General features: G+C 46.8%; 1 protein-coding gene across 5 annotated transcripts in view; it reads left to right on the forward strand.

Moving 5' to 3' along the window:
* The window catches only part of nexn (nexilin (F actin binding protein)), an 82,047-nt gene that overhangs the window by 22,454 nt on the left and 36,523 nt on the right, over positions 1–23,070 (forward strand). For all 5 annotated transcript variants that reach the window (XM_078218962.1, XM_078218964.1, XM_078218961.1 and 2 more), the window contains exon 2: positions 10,272–10,361. In XM_078218962.1, the coding sequence (XP_078075088.1) occupies positions 10,335–10,361 (27 nt within the window). In that variant the 5' untranslated portion in view covers positions 10,272–10,334. The remainder of the gene's footprint in view (positions 1–10,271; positions 10,362–23,070) is intronic.

Raw genomic sequence — 23,070 nt, forward strand, 5'->3', positions numbered from 1 at the left:
GTTTCTCTGGGGCCCTGGAAAACAGCCCTCCTTCCACCAAGAACAGATGAATTTGCCATTTATTTTGCTTGCTGCTACTGGAGCCTTGCTGTGTGCAAATTGGCAGCTGCTTTTAGAAACGTAGAAGATAGGAGCAGGAGGAGGCCATTCAGCCCTTCGAGCCTGCTCCGCCATTCATTATAATCATAGCTGACCAATTCAGTAGCCTGATCCTGCCTCCCGCCTTCCCCCCAATATCCTTTGAACCCCTTCACCCCAAGAGCTATATCTGACTGCTTCTTGAGAACATTCAATGTTTTGGCCTCAATTACTTTGTGGTAGCAATTGTTTGATTAAAGTTGATTTATTAGTGTCACAAGTAGGCTTACATTAACACTGCAATGAAGTTACTGTGAAAATCCCCTAGTCACCACACTTTGGCGCCTGCTCGGGTACACTGAGGGAGAATTTAGCATGGCCGATGCACCTAACCTGCACATCTTTGGAGCATGGGTGGAAACCGGAGCACCCGGGGGAAACCCACGCAGACATGGGGAGAATGCACAGACTCCACACAGACAGTGACCCAAGCCGAGAATCGAACCCGGGTCCCTGGCGCTGTGAGGCAGCAGTGCTAACTACTGTGCCACCGTGCCACCCCAACAATGGGTGACCACATTCAGAAACAATCCTCCGGCTGTTAACCACTTTGGGACATTTTGGAGATACGAGGAGGTGACGTGGAAATGTAAGTTTACCCCATCTTTCCTCTGTCCAATATCCCCAATAGAGAGATCGGGCGGGATTTTATGGGCGCTTGTCCTGAAACTGTAAAATCCTGCCCGAGATCAACGGACCTTTCCATGGTCCACACCTCGCCCGCTCCGATTCCTGTGATGGGCGGGATGGTAAAATGTACCCCATCAACTCATTTGCATTTTACAGGTTAAGATCAATGAAAATGAATGATGTACTCATGTGTTAATATCACAAACTTCACTCCTTGTTAATTCTTCTGTTGCAATTATTTCTTAATCTCAACTAAATGACGTGTCATTCTGGAAAATCTAAAGTTTTGATAAAGGGTCATCTGGACTCGAAACGTCAGCTCTTTTCTCTCCTTACAGATGTTGCCAGACCTGCTGAGATTTTCCAGCATTTTCTCTTTTGGTTTCAGATTCCAGCATCTGCAGTAATTTGCTTTTATTAAATGATGCATCATATTCCTGCTGCACAGTGCGCCTTATACAGTGTGGATGGTATATTGGGGATGGTGGTGTACATGGTGTTGTTGTAGGATGTACATGATATAATATTGATGGTGTCAGTGAAGACCTCAGTGGGTGGTCATTGCTGCCCTTTTACAAATTGCCCCAGGCCCAAATGAGGGGATCCCACGTTCATGGTGCTGAGTAACAGCCAACGGCAAAATCAAAGAACAAAGAACAAAGAACAGTACAGCACAGGAAACAGGCCCTTCGGGCCCTCCAAGCCTGTGTCGCTCCTTGGTCCAACTAGACCAATCGTTTGTATCCCTCCATTCCCAGGCTGCTCATGTGACTATCCAGGTAAGTCTTAAATGATGTCAGCGTGCCTGCCTCCACCACCCTACTTGGCAGCGCATTCCAGGCCCCCACCACCCTCTGTGTAAAAAACGTCCCTCTGATGTCTGAGTTATACTTCGCCCCTCTCAGCTTGAGCCCGTGACCCCTCGTGATCGTCACCTCCGACCTGGGAAAAAGCTTCCCACTGTTCACCCTATCTATGCCCTTCATAATCTTGTACACCTCTATTAGATCTCCCCTCATTCTCCGTCTTTCCAAGGAGAACAACCCCAGTCTACCCAATCTCTCCTCATAGCTAAGAATCACCAGATTCTCGGTGGTAATAGTGGAAGAGCTGGAACCTCATAGGACAACAGCTGCTGACAGGCACAGGATTTTGATTTTGATTTGATTTATTGTCACATGTATTAGTTTGCAGTGAAAAGTATTGTTTCTTGCGCGCTATACAGACAAAGCATACCGTTCATAGAGAAGGAAAGGAGAGAGCACAGAATGTAGTGTTACAGTCATAGCGAGGGTGTAGAGAAAGATGAACTTAATGCGAGAACCTTAGTCCTCGAGCACACATGAGGAAGGCGGGAATCCATCTCACCGATTCGTTTCCTAATCATATTACTCATTGAAATTGGAAAAGGGAGGCTCTTACGGGCATCTGGAGAAGAAAGCGTAGGACTGCACAGTGTGGAGAAATGAGCTCAAATCTTGCCTTTGGGCAGATCACCACCGCAGAGTAATAGAGCCGACATGGTATGGTGATCTAGTGTGTAATGTGTATGGTATAGTTCAGTAATGAGTCAGCTTTGCTCAGTGTGTATTGTTCTGCACCGACTCTGGTGATTGATTCCAGGGGTAACTTACATGGAAACATAGAAGATAGGAGCAGGAGGAGGCCATTTGGCCCATTGAGCCTGCTCAGCCAGTCATCACGACCATGGCTGATCATCCAACTCAATAGCCTAATCCTGCTTTCGCCCCATAACCTTTGATCCCATTCGGCCCAAGTGCTATATCAATGTAACTGTGGTACAAAGAGCTGGCATGGGCTCAATGGGCTCAATGGCCAACCTCTGTGCCATAAAATAGAAACACAGAAAGTAGGAGCAAGAGGAGGCCATTTCGAGCCTGCTCCACCATTCAATCTGATCTTGGCTGATCCTCTATTCCAATGCCACACTGCCTGGGGTCTCATTGTACCCCTTAGCACCTACAGAATCTAGAAATCCATGACTTATTACAGCTACTGTTCTGGTGTGGTGCGTTATGCTGCCCTGTGTCAATGCCCAGCAACTTTTGGATGTGTCACTTGAGGTTTTAGAACCATAGAATCCAATAGTGCAGGAAGAGGCCATTCAGCCCATCGGGTCTGCGTTGACTCTCTGAAAAAGCATCTTGCCAAGCCCTCCCCTCCACCCTATCCACATAATCCTGCACATTTAGAACAGCTAATCCACCTAACCTGCACATGTTTCGGACTGTGGGAGAAAACCCACGCAGGCATGGGGAGAACGTTTTGATGGATGGTGCAAGAAAAGAAAAGAGAGACTTGCATTTATTTAGCATCTTTCACAACCTTTACAGCCAATGATGTATAACCACTGTTGTAATGTGCGAAACCAAGCAGCTAATTTGCACACAGCAAACTCTGACAAAAAAGCAATGGGATAACGGCCAAATGATCTGTTTTTGGGACTTTGATTAAGGAATAAATGTTGGTCAAGACATCAGGAAAAACATCCACTTCTCTTGGTCGAAATAGCACCATGGGATCTCTTGTATCCAACTGAGAGAACAGAGACCTTTGCTCAACATCTCGCCTGAAAGACAGTGCCTCCAACAATGCAGCACTCCCTCAATACTGCACTGCAGTGTCACTCTACACTTTGTAGACTATGACTCAAAAACCGACTGTTATTCAGAGACAATGTGACTCACTGAGCCACGGTTGTGTTCAGTCTGCTATTTGCACAGCACCATAGTCAGAAAAGATCAGTAGTAAAGGATACAACTCAAACAAAAGGGAATTAACGAACACTGAAATGTTCTCAAAACACAGGACTAATTATCTTGCTGCTGATCAGTTGCAATATATGTTGGGTTGAGAACACTGCGCACCCATATGGGCTCCCAGGAATGTCAGTACATTTTGACTTTGCAAGCTTGTAGGATTTTCCTAGATGGCATTCCCACTTTTACAAAGTCCAGCACTGAATTGCAGTCGGCATCAGTCCCACTTCAGCCATCGTTCCTGTGCTCACTGACCTACTTTAGTTCCTGATCGAGCAACATCCAAGTTTAAAATTCTCATCCTTATCTCAAATCTACCCCCCCCCTCCCCCGCCACTCTCAACCTCTGACCTATAATCCTTGAAATTCTCTACACTCCTCCAATTCTGGCTTTTTGTGCACCACTGGTTTCCTTTGCCTCACTATATAGCGGCTGTGCCTTCAGCTGTTAACTCCGGTAATGATTTTGTGCCTTTAAGAAATGTATTTATGCCATGTTTCTTATAAGGGGTATGTTTAAAATTCAGCTCTGTTTATAGAGTGCTGATCTGTCTGCTCCAGGCTGAGAATGCAGGAGAATAATTGATCCTAGATGATGGGGTGTTTGTTTTCATTGGAGCTAATGCATTTGATTTATTTTTGGTTTTTCCCCTGGGGTTTCGGAGTAGGGTTTAATTAGGTTGATTGACAAGAGACAGAGTCACGTGATTTGCGGAGCTGGGCTGTGTTCATTTGGGGTTCAATGGAAGAATTCTCGCCTGCATGTGGGAGGCCCAGGTTTGATTCCTGGACAATTCAAAGCCCCTTCTTTTTGGGTGGTACGGTGGCACAGTGGTTTTTTAGTATTTGACTAAAGTTTAAAGTTTATTAGTCACAAGTAGTCTTACATTAACACTGCAATGAAGTTACTGTGAAAATTCCCTAGTGGCCACACTCCGGCACCTGTTCAGGTACACTGAGGGAGAATTTGGCATGGCCAATTCACCTAACCTGCACATCCTTGGACTGCTGCCTCACAGCGCCAGGGACCCGGGTTCGATTCCCGGCTTGGGTCACTGTCTATGCAGAGTCTACACGTTCTCCCCGTGTCTGCGTGGGTTTCCTCCGGGTGCTCCGGTTTCCTCCCACAGTTCGAAAGATGTGCTGGTTAGGTGCATTGGCCCATGCTAAATTCTCCCTTAGTGTACCCCAACAGGCGTCGGAGTGTGGCGACTAGGAGATTTTCTTCATTTCAATGCTAATGTAAGCCTACTTGTGACACTGATAAATAAACTTTAAAAGGCTAACAGGGAAAAACAGGCAGTTTCTGCTTGCATCTGAAAGAAGCTAGAAGTGTCTTTCTCTCTCTCTCTCTGGAGGCTGTTGGTTGAATGTCAGAAGACAGGTGTCTCTCTCTCTCTCTATCTCCGGGGTGATTAAGGCTCTCGGACTGTTAACAAGTAAAAACGCGCAAGTCTGTGTTGTTTGCTAACTGGTTTTGAAGAGGATTTTTAGTCTATGAGGAATATTGCTTAAATTGGAACTAATAGAGATAGGTTAGCAGTTATGAATTGTATCTTGTCATGCTTAAGTATTTCAATTGGTAAAAGTTAAGCTACTTCATCTGTTAGCGGCTCTTAAACTGTATTGTTAAATACAATTTGTTTTGATAAAGCTTCCTAGTGTGTCAATAGAACCTCACCTGGAGTGAAGCACCTTATCTTCATGCTAATGCCAAAATCAAACAATAGTTGAGGTCTAGTCTAAATAATGTATGTCAGATCTGGCCCCTAAAGCCCCAAGCTCTGGAATTTCATCCCTACCTCATGGACTGGATACAGCACAGCAGGTGGCCATTCAGTCCATTGTGTCCATGCTGGATCTCTACCAGAGTAACTCAACTCAACTTCTCGCAATCCCCCGTTCCCCTGCTCTTTCCCCAAAGCCTGGTAAATTTGTCCTCTCTGCTGATTGAATCTGTCTCCACCACACTTAGTGCATTTCAGATCCTGCACACTTTGATTTGATTTATTATTGTCACATGTATTAGAATACAGTGAAAAGTATTGTTTCTTGTGTGCTATACAAACAAAGCATACCGTTCATAGAGAAGGAAAGGAGAGAGTGCAGAATGTAGTGTTACAGCCATAGCTAGGGTGTGGAGAAAGATCAACTTAATATGAAGTAGGTCCATCCGAAAGTCTGATGGCAGCAGGGAAGAAGCTGTTCTTGGGTCAGTTGATACGTGACTTCAGACTTTTGTATCTTTTTCTGATGGAAGAAAGTGGAGGAGAGTATATCCGGGGTGCGTGGGGTCCTTGATTATGTTGGCTGCTTTTCTGAGGCAGCAGGAAGTGTAGACAGTATCAATGGATGGGAGGCTGATTTGAGTAATGGGTTGGGCTTCATTCACAATCCTTTGTAGTTCCTTGCGGTCTTGGGCAGAGCAGGAGCCATACCAAGCTGTGATACAACCAGAAAGAATGCTTTCTATGGTGCATCTACAAAGGTTGCTGAGAGTCATAGCTGACATTCCAAATTTCCTTAATCTTTTGAGAAAGTAGAGGCATTGGTGGGCTTTCTTAACTATAGTGTCAGCATGGAGGGACCAGAACAGGTTGCTGGTGATCTGGACACCCAAAACATGAAGCTCTCAACCATTTGCACTTCATCTCCGTTGATGTAGACGGGGCAAAAATGTAGATTTGTTGCGCAAAATTGCCATTGGTTCCTTGGCTTTCACTTTATATCAGTGTCCACCAATGGGAACAGTTTCTCTCTGTTGACTCTGTCTAGACCCATCATGGTTTTGAACAAATCTTCTTGCAACCTTCTCTTCTTAAAGGATAACAACTCCAGCTTCTCCAAACTAAACACAGAACCAAAATTCCTCAACCCTGGAACTATTCTCAGAAATCCTTTCTGCATCTTCTCTGAAGCCTTTGAATCTCTCCTGAAATGTGTTGCTCAGAAGTGAATACAATACACTGGTTGATGCTGAGCCAGTACACAAGAAATATTCATCATAAGCTCCTTGCTTTGGTACTCTCTATTTCTCAACCTGGACTGCCACCGTCAACAATGTATACACATATATTCCAAGCTCGCTCTGTGCCTGCACCCCCTTTATATCACTTTAGCTCATTCTTCCTACCAAAATGTATTACTTCTCTACATTAAATTTCATTTGCCACCTGTTTGCCCATCCCACCAGCCTGTCAATGTTCCTCTGAAGTCCATCATTGGACCCCCTCATGTTTCACAATACTTCCAAGTTTTGTATCATCTGCAAATTTTGAAATTTGTTTTACTTTATTTATTGTCATAAGTAGGCTTACATTAACACTGCAATGTGAAGTTAGTGTGAAAGTCCCCTAGTCGCCACACTCTGGCACCTGTTCAGGTACACCGAGGGAGAACTTAGCATGGCCAATGCGCCTAACCAGCACGCCTTTCGGACTGTGGGAGAAAACCGGAGCACCTGGAGGAAACCCACGCAGACATGGGGAGAACGCGCAGACTGCACACAGACAGTGACCCAAGCCGGGAATCAAACTGGCGCTGTGAGGCAGCAGTGCTAACCACTGTGCTAGGAATTAGTCACGTGAATTTTGCTGAACTGCTTCTAATGTCCTTTCTTAAAGGAGGAGGCCTGAAGTGTACACAGTGCTCTCAATGTGGTCTCACCAATGCCCTGTATAACTGTAGCAAAACCCCAACTTTTATATTTCACTCCCCTTGCAATAAACGTTTCATTTGTCTTCCTAGTCGCTTGTTGTACCTGTATACAAACTGTTCCTGATTCGTATACCAGGACATCCAGATGCCTCTGTACCTCAGGGTTTCTGCATTCTCTCCCCACCTAAATAATATTAGGATAGCACGGTGGCACAGTGGTTAGCACTGCTGCCTCACAGAGCCAGGGACTCGGGTTCAATTCCTGGCTTGGGTCACTATCTGTGTGAAGTTTGTACGTTCTCCCCGTGTCTGCGTGGGTTTCCTCCGGGTGATCCAGTTTCCTCCCACAGTCCAAAAGACGTGCTGGTTAGGTGCTAAATTCTCTCTCAGTGTACCCGAACAGGCGCCAGAATGTGGCAACGAGGGGATTTTCACAGTAACTTCATTGCAGTGTTAATGCAAGCCTACTTGTGAAACTAATAAATAAACATTAACTTAGAATGGGGATACTTTTCCCAATGAGAAAAGATTGGGAGAGGTTGGGCTTGTATCCATTGGAGTTTAGAAGAATGAGAGGTGATCTTATGAAACATGAATGACTGGGGGTGCTCCGGTTTCCTCCCACAGTCCAAAGGACGTGCAGGCTAGGTGCATGGGCCATGCTAAATTCTCCCTTAGTGTATCCAAACAGACGCCGGAGTGTGGTGACTAGGGGATTTTCACAGTAACTTCATTGCAGTGTTAATGTAAGCCTACTTGAGAGTAATAAATAAACTTTAATATATTTATTTTATTCTGGTTGTGGCTGAGGGTTGAAATGTTGTAAAAAGCCTCTGTTTCAGGATATCTTCACTAATATCATTTAATGTAGGAGTGTCTGCGGCTGTCTTCAAATGCTCAAAGCTGCTGTGACGCCTTTGAAAATGTAATTCACAGACTGGAATGAGATGGCGATCAGTTTGCAGGGCCTAACATTTTTCAGTGTTGCGTTGCAGAGGAATCTGAATTGCCTCTTAACCTTATCCTGGCTATTTCAATACCACACATACCACAGCCCAAAGAATTCTCTTGGACATGTGAGAAGAGACTGAGAGAAAGATGGGACAGGGAGACCGAGGGAGAGACCGAGACACAGACAGAGCCACAGACACAGAGGCAGAGCGGTTAAGTGCTGTAAGCCGGAAATAGATATTTTGTTGGACTCTTAATTCCTGACTGATGGACAATGACAGGACTTCTGAAATGCTGCACATCATTTCTAATATATTTACACAAAGGTTGTCATCTTGTACAATGAGCATGGTGTTACAACACAGGACATTTTGAGATTCACCACATGTAATCAGCCTCTTTCCCCTTATTCCAATCACCGTTGTTCTTTGCCTATCTAGAATCATAGAGACCCTACAGTGCAGAAGGAGACCATTCAGCCCATTGAACCTGCACCCACCCAGGCCCTATCCCACTAACCCCCTAACGGTCATAGAATCATAGAAACCCTACAGTGCAGAAAGAGGCCATTTGGCCCATCGAGTCTGCACCGACCACAATCCCACCCAGGCCCTACCCCCATATCCCTCCATATTTCACCCGTTAATCCACACATCTCAGGACACTAAGGGACAATTTTAGCATGGCCAATCAACCTAACCTGCACATCTTTGGACTGTGGGAGGAAACCGGAGCACCCGGAGGAAACCCACGCAGACACGGGGAAAACGCGCAAACTCCACACAGGCAGTGACCCGAGGCTGGAATTGAACCGGGTCCCTGGCACTATGAGGCAGCAATGCTAACACTGTGTCACCCGATATATTTTTTTATTGAATTCAAATGGCACCATCTGCTATGGTGGGATTCGAACCCGGGTCCCCAGAACATTAGCTGAGTTTCTGGATTAATAGTCGAGCGATAATACCACTAGGCCATCGCCTACCTTTGCTCCCTCGTAGCTTGCGCCTGCTGGATCTTGTTGATTACATTGCAGGCTGAGAATCGGGTGGACAATGTATTTATTATTCATAGAATGTGGGGTGGGGAAGGGTCATTGTCAAAGCTGCTGTTTATTGCCCATCCCAGGGCGCACAGAGATGGTGGTGGTGGTGGTGGTGATGGTGGGGGTGGTGGTGATTCCCCTCCACCCTCCCACCGCAGTATGACACTTTTTTTATTCATTCATGGGATGTGGGTATTGCTGATTGGGCCAGCATTTATTGCCCATCCTTGAGGACATTTATGAGTCAACCACATTGCTGTGGGCCTGGAGTCACATGGAGGTAAGGACAGCAGATTTCCTTCCCTGAAGGACATTAGATGGGTTTTTACGACAATCGATTCACGGTCATCATCAGACTTTTAATTCCAGATTTTTTTTTTAATTGAATTCAAATTTTGCCATCTGCAGTGGCAGGATTTGAACCTGGTTCCCAGAGTTGGATCTCTGGACTAACTAGTCCAACAACAATACCAATGCGCCACCACCTTCCCGGTCATAGAGAAGTTCAGAGTCCAGCGTATTGGTGTGGGGTCTGGAGCCACCTGCAGGCCAGACTGAATAAGGACGGCAGGTTTCCTTCCCAGGAGGGGAATGGTGGGCCAGTTGGATTTTTACAACAATACGATTGGTTCATTGTCACTTAAACCTTCCCTATTTCTAGATTTTGAAAACCGAGTTAAAATTCTCATTACCACAGGAAGTAGTTGATGCCAAAACATTGAATGTATTCAAGAGGCGGCTGGATATAGCACTTGGGGCGAATGGGATCAAAGGTTATGGGGAGAAAGCAGGATGAGGCTATTGTGTTGGACGATCAGCCGTGACCGTAATGAATGGTGGAGCAGGCTCGAAGGGCCGAATGGCCTCCTCCTGCTTCTATCTTCGATGTTTCTATGTAAAGAGGTGTGGTGGATTTTGAACTCAATCTCTAGATGACAGGTAATGTAGCCACGACACTCGCATGCCCTGTGGTCAGGGTCTCCTGGGTTCGTTGAATTGATTCATCTTCTGCAACTTGACGATGGGATCAAATGCTGAAGAACAATAAGTAACGTCTCATTTCTCTTTAGGTGTGAGGCAAAGCTGAAGGAGCTTAATCAGAAAACCAGGTCTGAGAAGAGCGAGAAGCAACCATGACAGACGTGGCGCAGAAAGCCCAGGTGAGTCCGGTGTGGCTGCGTGTGAACTAGTTCCCCCGGAGGCCATGTTCTGCTTCTTCTATGAATAAAGCTCCTTGCAAAAATCTGCTGGGGTTGAAGTTATACAATGGTGCATCGATATTGACCAAACTGCCCGCATCCGTGTGAAATTCCTCTCTCTACTAACTTAAGTCAATGGAATTCATTAACCCGTTTGTTATATATCGCACTCATATCGCACAGCTCAACTTCAACCTTTAACTCAACCATAATAGGCACATTGCTTAAGAACAAAGAACAAAGAAAATTACAGCACAGGAACAGGCCCTTCGGCCCTCCAAGCCTGCACCGACCGTGCTGCCCGACTGAATTAAAACCCCCGACCCTTCCGGGGACCATATCCCTCTATTCCCATCCTGTTCCTGTATTTGTCAAGATGCCCCTTATCGCTTGGAAGATGCAACAGAATAACTGGTGAGGTGCCCAAAGTGGTGGGGGTTGGCGGAAAACCACATTGGTGCAACAGGGCGGGGTACCCCACCCCTTCCAAAAGCTGTGACCAAGGAATCTGCTTTTGGAGCAGTGCAGCAAGAGGCCTTGGCTGTGTCCAGCTAAGGTCTCCACCCAGCCAGATCCTGAAAGTGAAGGCTACTGTTCCCCAACATCATCCAATGTCCCTGAACCTGAGCAGCAGAAAATGGACAAACACAGGCCACAAAAAGACATAGATAAAAATCTGTCGCCAAATAACGTTATATGGCTATAAACAATACAATAGAATCAGTTGAAATTAAAAGCAAATTACTGCGGATGCTGGAATCTGAAACCAAAAGAGAAAACGTTGGAAAATCTCAGCAGGTCTGGCAGCATCTGTAAGGAGAGAAAAGAGCTGATGTTTCGAGTCCAGATGACCCTTTGTCAAAGCTGTTGACCCTTTCTCAAAGACGCTTTGACAAAGGGTCACCTGGACTCGAAACGTCAGCTCTTTTCTCTCCTTACAGATGCTGCCAGACCTGCTGAGATTTTCCAGCATTTTCTCTTTTGGTTTCAGTTGAAATTAATTTCTCTCACTAATCCTGAAATGATTCGGCGTTCTATAGACAAGAGCCAGCTTCACGGTCTGAACACAGAACAATTATTTTCTAATCTTCGCCTGCCCATTAGCTGGCCTGAAGCCATTTAGCAGGTGCAGTGAAAGAATGTTTCTTGAGGTAACAATAATGATCTTTTTAAAAATGTATTCATGGGATGTGGGCATCATTGGCTGGGCCAACATTTATTGCCCATCCCTATTTTCCCTTGAATTGTGGACAGTTAAGAGTCAGCCACATTCATAGAATCCGATGTTGGTCTGAGGAATTGGGTGAGTCATAGAATCCCTACAGTGCAGAAGGAGACCATTCTGCCCATCGAGTCTGCACCGACCACAATCCCACCCAGGCCCTATTCCCGTAACCCCTCATATTTACCCTGCTAATCCCCCTGACACTAGGGTCAATTTATCATGGCCAATCAACCTAACCCGTGCATCTTTGGATTGTGGGAGGAAACCGGAGCACCCGGAGGAAACCCACGCAGACCCGGAGAGAAGTGCAAACTCCACACAGACAGTGACCCGAGGCTGGAATTGAACCCGGGTCCCTGGTGCTGTGAGGCAGCAATGCTAACCACTGTGCCACCATGCCATCCATTGCTGTGGCTCTGGAGTCACATGTAGGCCAGACTGGGTAAGGATGGCAGAATTCCTTCCCTAGAAGAGATCAGTGAACCAGATGGGTTTTTACAACAATCGACAATGGTTTCACAGTCATCATTAGACTTTTAATCCCAGATTTTTATTGAATTCAAATATCACCATCTGCCATGGTGGGATTCGAACCCGGATCCCCAGCGCATTGCCCTGAGTCTCTGCATTACTAGTCCAATGACAATACCACTACGCCACTACGTCCCCTGATATGTGGTGACAGATGGCTTGAATAACAGAGTAAGTGTGAAACTGTCCCTGGACCATCCAGACTAACTACAAGAATGTCATCATTGGCTCCCTCCATTGAATCCCGACAGTGAAGGAGGAGGCCGTTTGGCCCTTTGGACTTGCACCAACCCTCCAAAAGAGCACTCTACCTCAGCCCAGTCCCTCGCCCTATCTCCGTGATCCCATTGCGGCCAATCCACATAACTTGGACGTCTTTGGACACTAAGGGGCAATTTAGCATGGTCACTCCACCTAACCTGCAGGTCTTTGGACTGTGGGAGAAAACCGGAGCACCCGGAGGAAACCGGAGCACCCGGAGGAAACCCACGCTGACACGGGGAGAGCATGCAGACTCCACACTGACAATTACCCAAGGCCAGAATTGAACCCGGGTCCTTGGCGCTGTGAGGCAGCAGTGCTAACCACTGTCCCACCCATTTTGAGGGTAATGTCTACTCAGAGTTTCTGCTGTGGTTCATGTGACTGAACCGGACGCTTCTCAACCCACAACGATCTTTGGGCATGTGGGACAGGATTCCCATGAGGAAGTGGGATGCAGAGAGCAGGATTTACTCCATTTTCTTTCCCTCTCTGCTGCCGCTCTGCCTTCACCATTAAGATGTTGGGACTCAAAGTGATGGGCAAGTTTTAAAGTTCCAAAGTTTATTTATTATTGTCACAAGTCGGCTTCCATTAACACTGCAATGAAATTACTGTGAATATTCCCTAGTCGCCACACTCCGGCACCTGTTCGGGTACACTGAGAGAGAATTTCAGACTGTGGGAGGAAACTGGAGCACCCGGAGGAAACCCACGCAGACACGGGGAGAATGTGCAGATTTCACACAGACAGTGACCTGAGGCCGGGAATCGAACCCGGGTCCCTGGCGCTGTGAGGCAGCAGCACTAACCACTGTGCCACCGTGCCGCCCCATTTGTTAATGGGCATTTGTTGCCCATTCCTAATTGCCATGTCGCCCTTTTGAGTAATTGGTAGGTAGCAAGCTCCTCCCAGTCATTGTCAGTGCCAGCACACTTCAGAGCTTCAGAGCACCTTTGAAGCATTTTCTTTGTCCTCCCTTGGAAGACTGGCCATTTGAAAGGTGAGAAAACAGGACCTGGTGGGGAGGATGGTTTTTGGTCATCTGGACACAAGGTACACTCCAAAGTTGATTTTGTAGGCAATTTGCCTGAAATCTTGTGGCGTTGCCTTGAAGAAGGGAACTAACATTTGTGTGACAGTTCCTCTCCCCTTCCTCATTAAATCCAGAGAATGGGGCGGAGACGGTGCTGATGGAATTTCTCTCGTCCTGTGTCACTGCCACACTGACCAGGTCTCACCGCAGTACGGTGACAACAGCGGCTCTGTACATGAGCACTTTGGTTGACTTGTGGAGGTCTTTACATAGAATCACACATAGAATCATTTACATAGAAACGCTCGCTGCTGGGTCTTGTAGAAGGCAAAGCGAGCTCTGCTGGTCCTGTGTGGGATCTCCAGGTCAATCTTTTGAGAGGCAGTTATCAAGAAATCGGAAATGCTGGCAAGACTTACATTTATTCCCAAGTCTCTCCAGAAACGGGAAAGCAGAATATTTGGCCAACCAGACGTGAATCGATAATGAGTTTTGTTTCAGCAAAATTCAAGATCAGACTGAGTTTCCTGGAGGGGAAATTGCAGAGATGGAGGGAGGAATTACAAATCTGGTGCAGAGTGGACAACATAATAGCAGACTTCCACAAAGTGTGGATCATGTATATTTACGGAAGTCAGATTAGTTTTGACACAGAGACGAGTGAGGTTAAAGAGTTCTCCATCTGGACGATATTTAATCCTGACACCAACGAGCAGTTGATCTTTGATGAGATGAATAGCCAGTATCGGGCAGATTTCTAAATAGTTATGGGGTGCCTAAAACACAGCCTTGTTTGACACCAGTCTGGATTGTGAGGGTGTCTGTTTCAGATCTGCCACTCAAGACGGTTACAAATAGCAATGGAAGAACTCCAGAAACACCCCGCACTAAAACACACTATAGGGGTTCTGTGACTCTATGCAAGTGTGTTTTAGTGCGGGGTGTTCCTGGAGTTCTTCCATTGCTATTTGTAACCGTCTTGAGTGGCAGATCTGAAACAGACACCCTCACAATCCAGACTGGTGTCAAACAAGGCTGTGTTTTAGGCACCCCATAACTATTTAGAAATCTGCCCGATACTGGCTATTCATCTCGTCAAAGATCAACTGCACTGACAACAATCCCACCCAGGCCCTATCCCTGCAACCCCACGTATTTACCTGCTAAATCACCTTAGGCGGCACAGTGGTTAGCACTGCTGCCTCACAGCGCCAGGGACCCGGGTTCGATTCCCGGCTTCACTGTCTGGCGGAGTCTGCACGTTCTTCCCATGTCTGTGTGGGTTTCCTTCGGATGCTCCAGTTTCCTCCCACAGTCTGAAAGTTAGGTGCATTGACCTGAACAGACGCCGGAGTGTGGCGACTAGGGGATTTCCACAGTAACTTCATTGCAGTGTTAATGTAGGCCTATTTGTGACACTGATAAATAAACTTCTTTTACTTTGCTAATTTGCCTGACACTAAGGGTGAATTTAGCACGGCCACTGAGAACAAAGAAGAAATTGACTGAGTCTCAGTACTTTAGTCAGGTTGTAAAAAGAGGCAGCAGAACTATAAGTAAGTACAAAGCTTGCTTTTTTTGTTAAAACTCTGGGACAAAATGCAAACTTGATTTTTGGGACATGCAAGTCTTGCAGGCAAGGCTTACATCCCTAATTCCCCTGAGATTTGATAAACTCAGTAGGGCTTGCTAGGCCACTTCATTCATTAGTTAAGAGTCAGCCATGTTGGGTGTGGGACTGAATGCGGAGACCGGAGCTATGGCCAGGCAAAATTTCCTTCCATTAAAATCCTGTTAGTGGCTCCAGGGGTGAAGGACTTCAGTCATAAGAACATAAGAAATAGGAGCAGGAGTAGGCCATCTAGCCCCTCGAGCCTGCCCCACCATTCAATAAGATCATGGCTGATCTGAAGTGGATCAGTTCCACTTACCTGCCTGATCCCTATAACCCCTAATTCCCTTACCGATCAGGAATCCATCTATCCGTGATTTAAACATATTCAACGAGGTAGCCTCCGCCACTTCAGTGGGCAGAGAATTCCAGAGATTCACCACCCTCTGAGAGAAGAAGTTCCTCCTCAACTCTGTCCTAAACTGACCCCCCTTTATTTTGAGGCTGTGCCCTCTAGTTCTAGCTTCCTTTCTAAGAGGAAAGAATCTCTCCACCTCTACCCTATCCAGCCCCTTCATTATCTTATAGGTCTCTATAAGATCCCCCCTCAGCCTTCTAAATTCCAATGAGTACAAACCCAATCTGCTCAGTCTCTCCTCATAATCAACACTCCTCATCTCTGGTATCAACCTGGTGAACCTTCTCTGCACTCCCTCCAATGCCAATATATCCTTCCGGAAATAAGGGGACCAATACTGCACACAGTATTCCAGCTGCGGCCTCACCAATGCCCTGTACAGATGCAGCAAGACATCTCTGCTTTTATATTCTATCCCCCTTGCGATATAGGCCAACATCCCATTTGCCTTCTTGATCACCTGTTGCACCTGCAGACTGGGTTTTTGCGTCTCATGCACAAGGACCCCCAGGTCCCTCTGCACAGTAGCAGTCGTTCTCCTTGGAGAATCATAGAATTCCTACAGTGCAGGAGGAGACCGTTTGGCCCATCCAGTCTACACTGACTCTCCGACCGAGCGTCTTACCCAGGCCCTATCCCCATAACCCCATGTATTTACCCCCTCCCTATACCTACACATCTTGGCACACTCAGGAGCAATTTAGCCTGGCCAATCCACCTAACCCGCACAACTTTGGATTGTGGGAGGAAACCGGAGCATCGGGGTAAAACCCACGCAGGCACGGGGAGAACGTGCAGACTCCACACCGACAGTGACCTAAGGCCGGAATCGAACCCGGGTCCCTGGCGCTGTGAGGCAGCAATGCCACCATGAAAAGAGAAGGAAAAGATTTAATAGAGGTGTTCAAATCATGAGAGTCGGACAGAGCAGATCAAGAGAACCTGTTCCCTTTGGCAGAAGGATGGAGAACCCAAATTTAAGGTGATTAACGAAAGGACTGTGGGCAAAATCCTTTTTACAAAGTGAATGGTTAGGATTTGGAATGCACTGCCTGGGTGTGTAGTGGGGACAGACGCAGTTGTGGCTTTCAAGAGAAATTTGAATAAACAGTTGAAGGGAAACAATTGCAGAACTATGAGGGAGGGGCAGAGAGGAGGGATAACTGAGTTAGGTGGCATGGTGGCACAGTGGTTAGCACTACTGCCTCACAGCGCCAGGGACCCGGGTTCAATTCCCGGCTTGGCTTACTGTCTGTATGGAGTTTGCACATTCTCCCGTGTCTGCGTGGGTTTCCTCCGGGTGCTCCAGTTTCCACTCAGTCTAGAAGTGTACAAATTGGGTGGATTGGCCATATAAATTGCCCCTTAATGTCCCAATATGTGCAAATTAGGGGGATTAGTGAGGTTACGGGGATAGGGCCTGGGTAATGCAATGTCGGAGAGTCAATGCAGCCCTGATGGGCCGAATGGCCTCTTTCTGAACTGTAGGGATTGTATCGATTCTTTGGGTGGAATATTCCTGTCCCGCCCACTGCGGGAATCGTCCGGGCGGGACAGGACCGTGCAAAGGTCCGTTGACCTCGGGCGGGACTTTCCAGTCTTGGGGCGAACGTGCCGGAGAGTCGGTCTTGTGAGGAGCCAGCATGGACCCATTGGGCCGAAAGGCCTCCTATTGGGCTACAATTCCAGTGCCTGTTTTAAAAAGATCAACCAGTTAATTTCCATTATGTTGCAGACAGGGAGGGTAACCTTGATGCTAACTGGTTGGAATCTGGAGACGGTCTATATCATATCCACTGCACCTTACACATCTCTACCAATTATCGCTTTGAAGAACTCCAGGAGGACGTTTAACAAGCAGCTGATTTGATATTAATATTTTACATAATCCTGTAAAATCAAAATTGCCTCCAGGGAGTCAAGACCAAGTGTGATATTCCGGTGAGGTAGAATTGGTCTAACATTCAAGGCTATGGGCCAAGTGCTGGCAAGTGGGATTAGGTGGGCAAATCAGTGCCTTTCATGCATCGGTGCAGACTCGATGGGCCAAAGGGCCTCTCCTGCACTGTAGTATTCTGTGATTCTGGAGGTAATCATTACAGCTGGCCATGGCTTTTTTTGGGGCAGCATGATGGCGCAGTGGTTAGCACTGCTGCCCCGCAGCTCCAGGGGCCCGGGTTCAATTCTGACCGTGGGTCAGTGTGAGGAATTTGCACGTTCTCCCCGTGTCTGCGTGGGTTTCCTCCGGGTGCTCCCACAGTCCGAAAGATGTGCGAGCTAGGTGGATTGGCCGTGCTAAGTTGTCCCAAGATGTATAGGTTAGGGGGATTAGTGGGTGAAATATGTGGGGTTATGGGGTAAGAGTCAGTGCAGACTCGATGGGCTGCATTCATAGAATCCCCTACAGTGCAGAAGGAGGCCATTCGGCCCCATCAAGTCTGCACTGTAGGGATTCTATGATTCTATGAATTCAATCCCTACTTCAATAGCATGCATTTGTTTGCCCTTTTACTTTGAGATTATAGCCGAACGGATGACAGTTTTGGAAGCAGGGAAGTTAAGTTTCTCAGAGTATTGGAGTTTCACTGCAACACAGTCTAAAGGAGTCAATAGTTGGTGCAAGAGCGCCAACTTTGGTGGGAAGTTGTGGTTGCAGTTGAACAAGTTTGTTTGGCTGCACACAGAGACACCGCAAATATGAGACAGAAATAGTCAACACTGGTTAATTCACCCATCAGTCGTGCCTGGAGATCGCAGTGCTATGAATGACTGGCATTGATCGACACTCAATTTATATAATGAGTGAGATGTTTCCTAATATTCTCCAAAATCAACGATGTTGGTCCCGCTGACAGCACTGGTGGATTTTTACGCCACAAAGTGCGGGACGTGGTGCAGAAAGGAGGCAGGCAGGGGTTCCATGATGCATCGCTGGTGGGCGGCCTCTGGTTCACTCGCTCTGCCCACCTTCGAGGGTCTGGGTGCCATTTTTAAAGAGTGCCCCAGCACACAGTGAGCACACCAGGTAACATTCTTCACTCAGGTGCACCTCCGTCATCAAACTGGCATCACCATGGCACCCACTCACATGACCCCCCCCCCCCCCCCCCCACCCCTCCGAGTGCTGTGCTCGCTCCCAGAACTCCTCTTGGAGCAATGCTCACCAGGTGCATGGGAGCAATCGTGTGTTATACCATTGACAGGGGGAGGACAGCGGGGAATGAGGCCACTGACAGGGGGACAGCGGGAAACATGATCACTGACAAGAGGATGACAGCAGGAAACGCAGACACTGAGGGGGGGACAGTGGGAAACGCAATCACTGAGGGGAGGACAGCGGGAAACACGGTCACCGACAGGGGGAAGGGACAATCAATCCCTGCCTTTACCTTGCGTGAAACGCAACTTTGTCCTTCTCATGAGATTTCCGCTCTCATCGCCACCTGGTGTGAACGGGAGCGGAAAATCGCAGCCATATGTAACTATCCTCCACTTACTGCATTCCTGACAGCGTAAACAATCCCTGTGCTGTAGTTCTGCCCATGTTGCTGAATAAACAGACCATTAGCAATAAGTCCCACAACCAACACATTGACGCAGTGGTGCCAGCGATTTGATTTGAGTTTATGTGTCAGTTACCATTATAATCGTCGATATAGGAATTTAGAATAGGAGTGGGAAGGTGCAAGAGAGGTGAGCGGAAGAGGCTGACAGAAAAGTGTGAGGATGTTAGGTTTCAGAGACAGGAACAGGATGCAGTCATAAAGAATTCCTCAGTTGTAGTTATTGAAGTCTCTGTCACCACATGGTTAATCAGAGCCACCAAGCAGTGTCAGGATGTTGTTGTTCCAATGTTGCGTGCATCTATAGATGAATGAGTTAATCAGGTAACGTTCTTGCCACTAAGACGCCAAGTTGTGGGTTCAAGTCCCATGCCAGATATTTGAGCAGCAATATCAAGGCTGACACTCCAGTGATGGGCCACTGTACGGCCTCCCAGGCGAGATATTAAACTGAAGCCCTGACTTTCCCTCTTGGGTCAATTTTGGGGCGGCACAGTGGTTAGCACTGCTGCCTCACAGCGCCAGGGACCCGGGTTCGATTCCCGGCTAGGGTCACTGTCTGTGCGGAGTTTGCACATTCTCCTCGTGTCTGCGTGGGTTTCCTCCGGGTGCTCTGGTTTCCTCCCACAGTCCAAAGATGGGAGCTAAAGCTAAATTCTTCCTCAGTGCAGCCGAACAGGCGCCGGAGTGTGGCAACTACGGGATTTTCACAGTAACTTCATTGCAGTGTTAATGTGAGCCTACTTGTGACTAATAAATAAATTTTAACTTTACTTTTTAAGAAAATTACCCTCCAGCCTTTTGTATTTCACAGAGAGAGTTCTACCAGTTTCTGGCTAATCCTTATCCCTCGACCAAATCCATTTCAGCTAGAAATTGTTTTGCGCTGAGCTGCTCGATATGAAGCCTCCGGCATGGCCCCCAGGTGGCTCCTGGGTAAGGAGGAACAAGGGGAGAGCCAATCAGAGCGGCAAAGGTCCAAATGGGTTGTCCAATGAGCCAGATGGGTTTTTATGACAATCACTGATGGTTTCATGGTTACCGTTACTGCGAGTACTTTCCAAGATTTTACTCATTGAATTTAAATTCTACCAGCTGCCATGGTATGGCATAATGTTGGAAATGGCCTCTTTCTGCACTGTAGGGTTTTCTATGATTCTTTCTATCTCTCGCCAAAGGCACACCGTGGGACGGCACGGTGGCACAGTGGTTGGCACTGCTGCCTCACAATGCCAGGGACTCGGGTTCGATTCCTGGCTCGGGCCACTGTCTGTGCGGAGTCTGCACATTCTCCCTGTGTCCGCGTGCGTTTCCCTCAGGTGCTCCAGTTTCCTCCCACATTCCAAAAGACGTGCTGGTTAGGGTGCATTGGCCGTGCTAAATTCTCTCTCAGTGTACCCGAACAGATGCCGGAGTGTGACGACTGGGGGATTTTCACAGCAACTTCATTGCAGTGTTGATGTAAACCTGCTTGTGACATGAATAAAATAAACTTAAAAACTCAGTCTTAAAAGTTATTTACTTATGTAGGGACCACCCATAAATATGCCAAATCCCCTGGAGTAACTTCCTCAGCTTCAACTTTCTCAAAGATGAAACTTTCCTGTACCATCTCTTGACTCTGGATACCTCAGTTATTGTTCTGGTTATTTTTAATACTTCTGAGCTAATCTGCTTATTGCTTCTATTGGCACAAGACTCCGCAGGGGACCACTGTAGATTCTTCCACTACTTTCAAACAAAGCAATTTTCCAGCTTCTGTACTCTCACAAAATCCAAACTGAGATTAAGCTTCACCAGCATGAGGAATGGAGAATTTGTTTTTTTACTCTGCTTCCAGTCATCGCCCTCAACTATCTTCTCTTGGTGAGTTACAAGCTGTGCACACCGATTCCAAGTTGCAATTAATTCTCAGAAAATACCCAGATAAATTGAAACCAGAGAATTTCCCTCTAGCACCCATGTCCATGACAACATAGTAAGAGTTTTAACAACACCAAGTTAAAGTCCAACAGGTTTATTTGGTAGCAAATGCCATTAGCTTTCGGAGCGCTGCTCCTTCGTCAGATGGAGTGGAAATGTGCTCTCAAACAGTGCACACAGAGACACAAAATCAAGTTACAGAACACTGATTAGCATGCAAATCCCTACAACCAGCCAGATCTTAAAGATACAGACAATGTGGGTGGAGGGAGCATTAAGCACAGGTTAAAGAGATGTGTATTGTCTCCAGACAGGACAGCCAAGTTCCACACACATGAGGACGGCCTAAACCGGGATGTTGCATTTATGTCACATTATCAGTAACCCCCACAGCTTGCCTCCTGGACTTGCAGAATCTCACTGGCTGTCCTGTCTGGAGACAATACACATCTCTTTAACCTGTGCTTAATGCTCCCTCCACCCACATTGTCTGTATCTTTAAGACCTGGTTGGTTGTAGGGATTCGCATTCTAATCAGTATTCTGTAACTTGATTTTGTGTCTCTGTGCCCTGTTTGAGAGCACATTTGCACTCCATCTGACAAAGGAGCAGCGCTCCGAAAGCTAATGGCATTTGCTACCAAATAAACCTGTTGGACTTTAACTGGGTGTTGTTAAAACTCTTACTATGTTCACCCCAGTCCAATGCCGGCATCTCCACATCATGACAACATAGCCTCCTTTGAGCTGTCTTCAAACCGACCTTTAGATTAATTATCATATATGCTGTATGCTTTTAAACTAATTACGTTCTAACTCCCAAAACACCGACATCTCTCTGGAATGCCCTTCTTTACAAGCATTGCAGATGTCATGTTTCCAGTTCTTTAGCGAGGTCAGTTCACCCGTTTTTTGTACCTTTTATCTCTTCTATTCTGACTTTATGAAACAAAGCTGGATCACCTTTTGAACTGCCATTTCTTGAGGTGTTTTGGCAATCTCTAAAGCTCAACATTTTAATTCTCTCAGCTTTTACAACTTTATTCTTCATTCACATGAACAATGTTGACATGAACAATGAATTAGATTTTCACCACGCTGTTGAATGATTGCTTGAAGCAACAATGCAGGTTTGTGAATTGATTGACCCGGGAGCTGAATACAAAAACACCATTCAAATTCAGCGCAAGTGCACAGGCGGCACTGTGGCTGCAGGTGTCGTTTATGTCTGATGTTTTATAGTTTAATCCTATGGTTTTCACGGTTTCCTCCAGGTGCTCAAGTTTCCTCCCACAATCCAAAGATGTGCGGGTTAGGTGGATTGGCCATGCTAAATTGCCCCTTAGTGTCAGGGGGATTAGCCGGGTAAATACGTGTGGTTATGGGGATAGGCCTGGGCGGAATTGTTGTCAGGGCAGGCTCAATGGGCCGAATGGCCTCCTTCTGCAATGTAGGGATTCTATGAATCACCAAGAAACATGAATACCCTCTTGAGACCCGTGACAAATAGCAGCACACTTGCAAAAATGACTGCACTCATTTCATTAAGGTGATGTTGACTGTTTGACAGCTGATTATCACAGAATTTCTGGGGTATAGGATTCTTGAAGGACTGTGCTAGATTCCCTAGACAGGCAGGAAATTAAACACCCTTGTAAATATCCCTTGGGGTACCTCACGAATCCCAGTTTAAGGTGGCGTGGTGGCACAGTGGTTAGCACTGCTGCCTCACAGCTCCAGGAACCTGGGTTCGATCCTCAGTTTGGGTCACTGTCTGTGTGGAGTCTGCACGTTCTCCCCGTGTCTGCGTGGGTTTCCTCCGGGTGCTCCGGTTTCCTCCTACAGTCCAAAGACGTGCTGGTTAGGGTGCATTGGCCATGCTAAATTCTCCCTCAGTGTACCCGAACAGGTGCAAGAGTGTGGCAACTAGGGGATTTTCACAGTAACTTCACTGCAGTGTGAATGTAAGCCTACTTGTGACTAATAAATAAACTTTAATTTCGAAACTTTGTGGGGCGGATGAAACACTAACCGTGCATCCAAACGCCATTGTATGCCACTGTTGGACTCATGTAAATGTTTTCCCACCAATCTCCCAGTC

The sequence above is a fragment of the Mustelus asterias genome, chromosome 8 (genome assembly GCF_964213995.1).
Source record: "Mustelus asterias chromosome 8, sMusAst1.hap1.1, whole genome shotgun sequence".
NCBI lineage: Eukaryota > Metazoa > Chordata > Chondrichthyes > Carcharhiniformes > Triakidae > Mustelus > Mustelus asterias.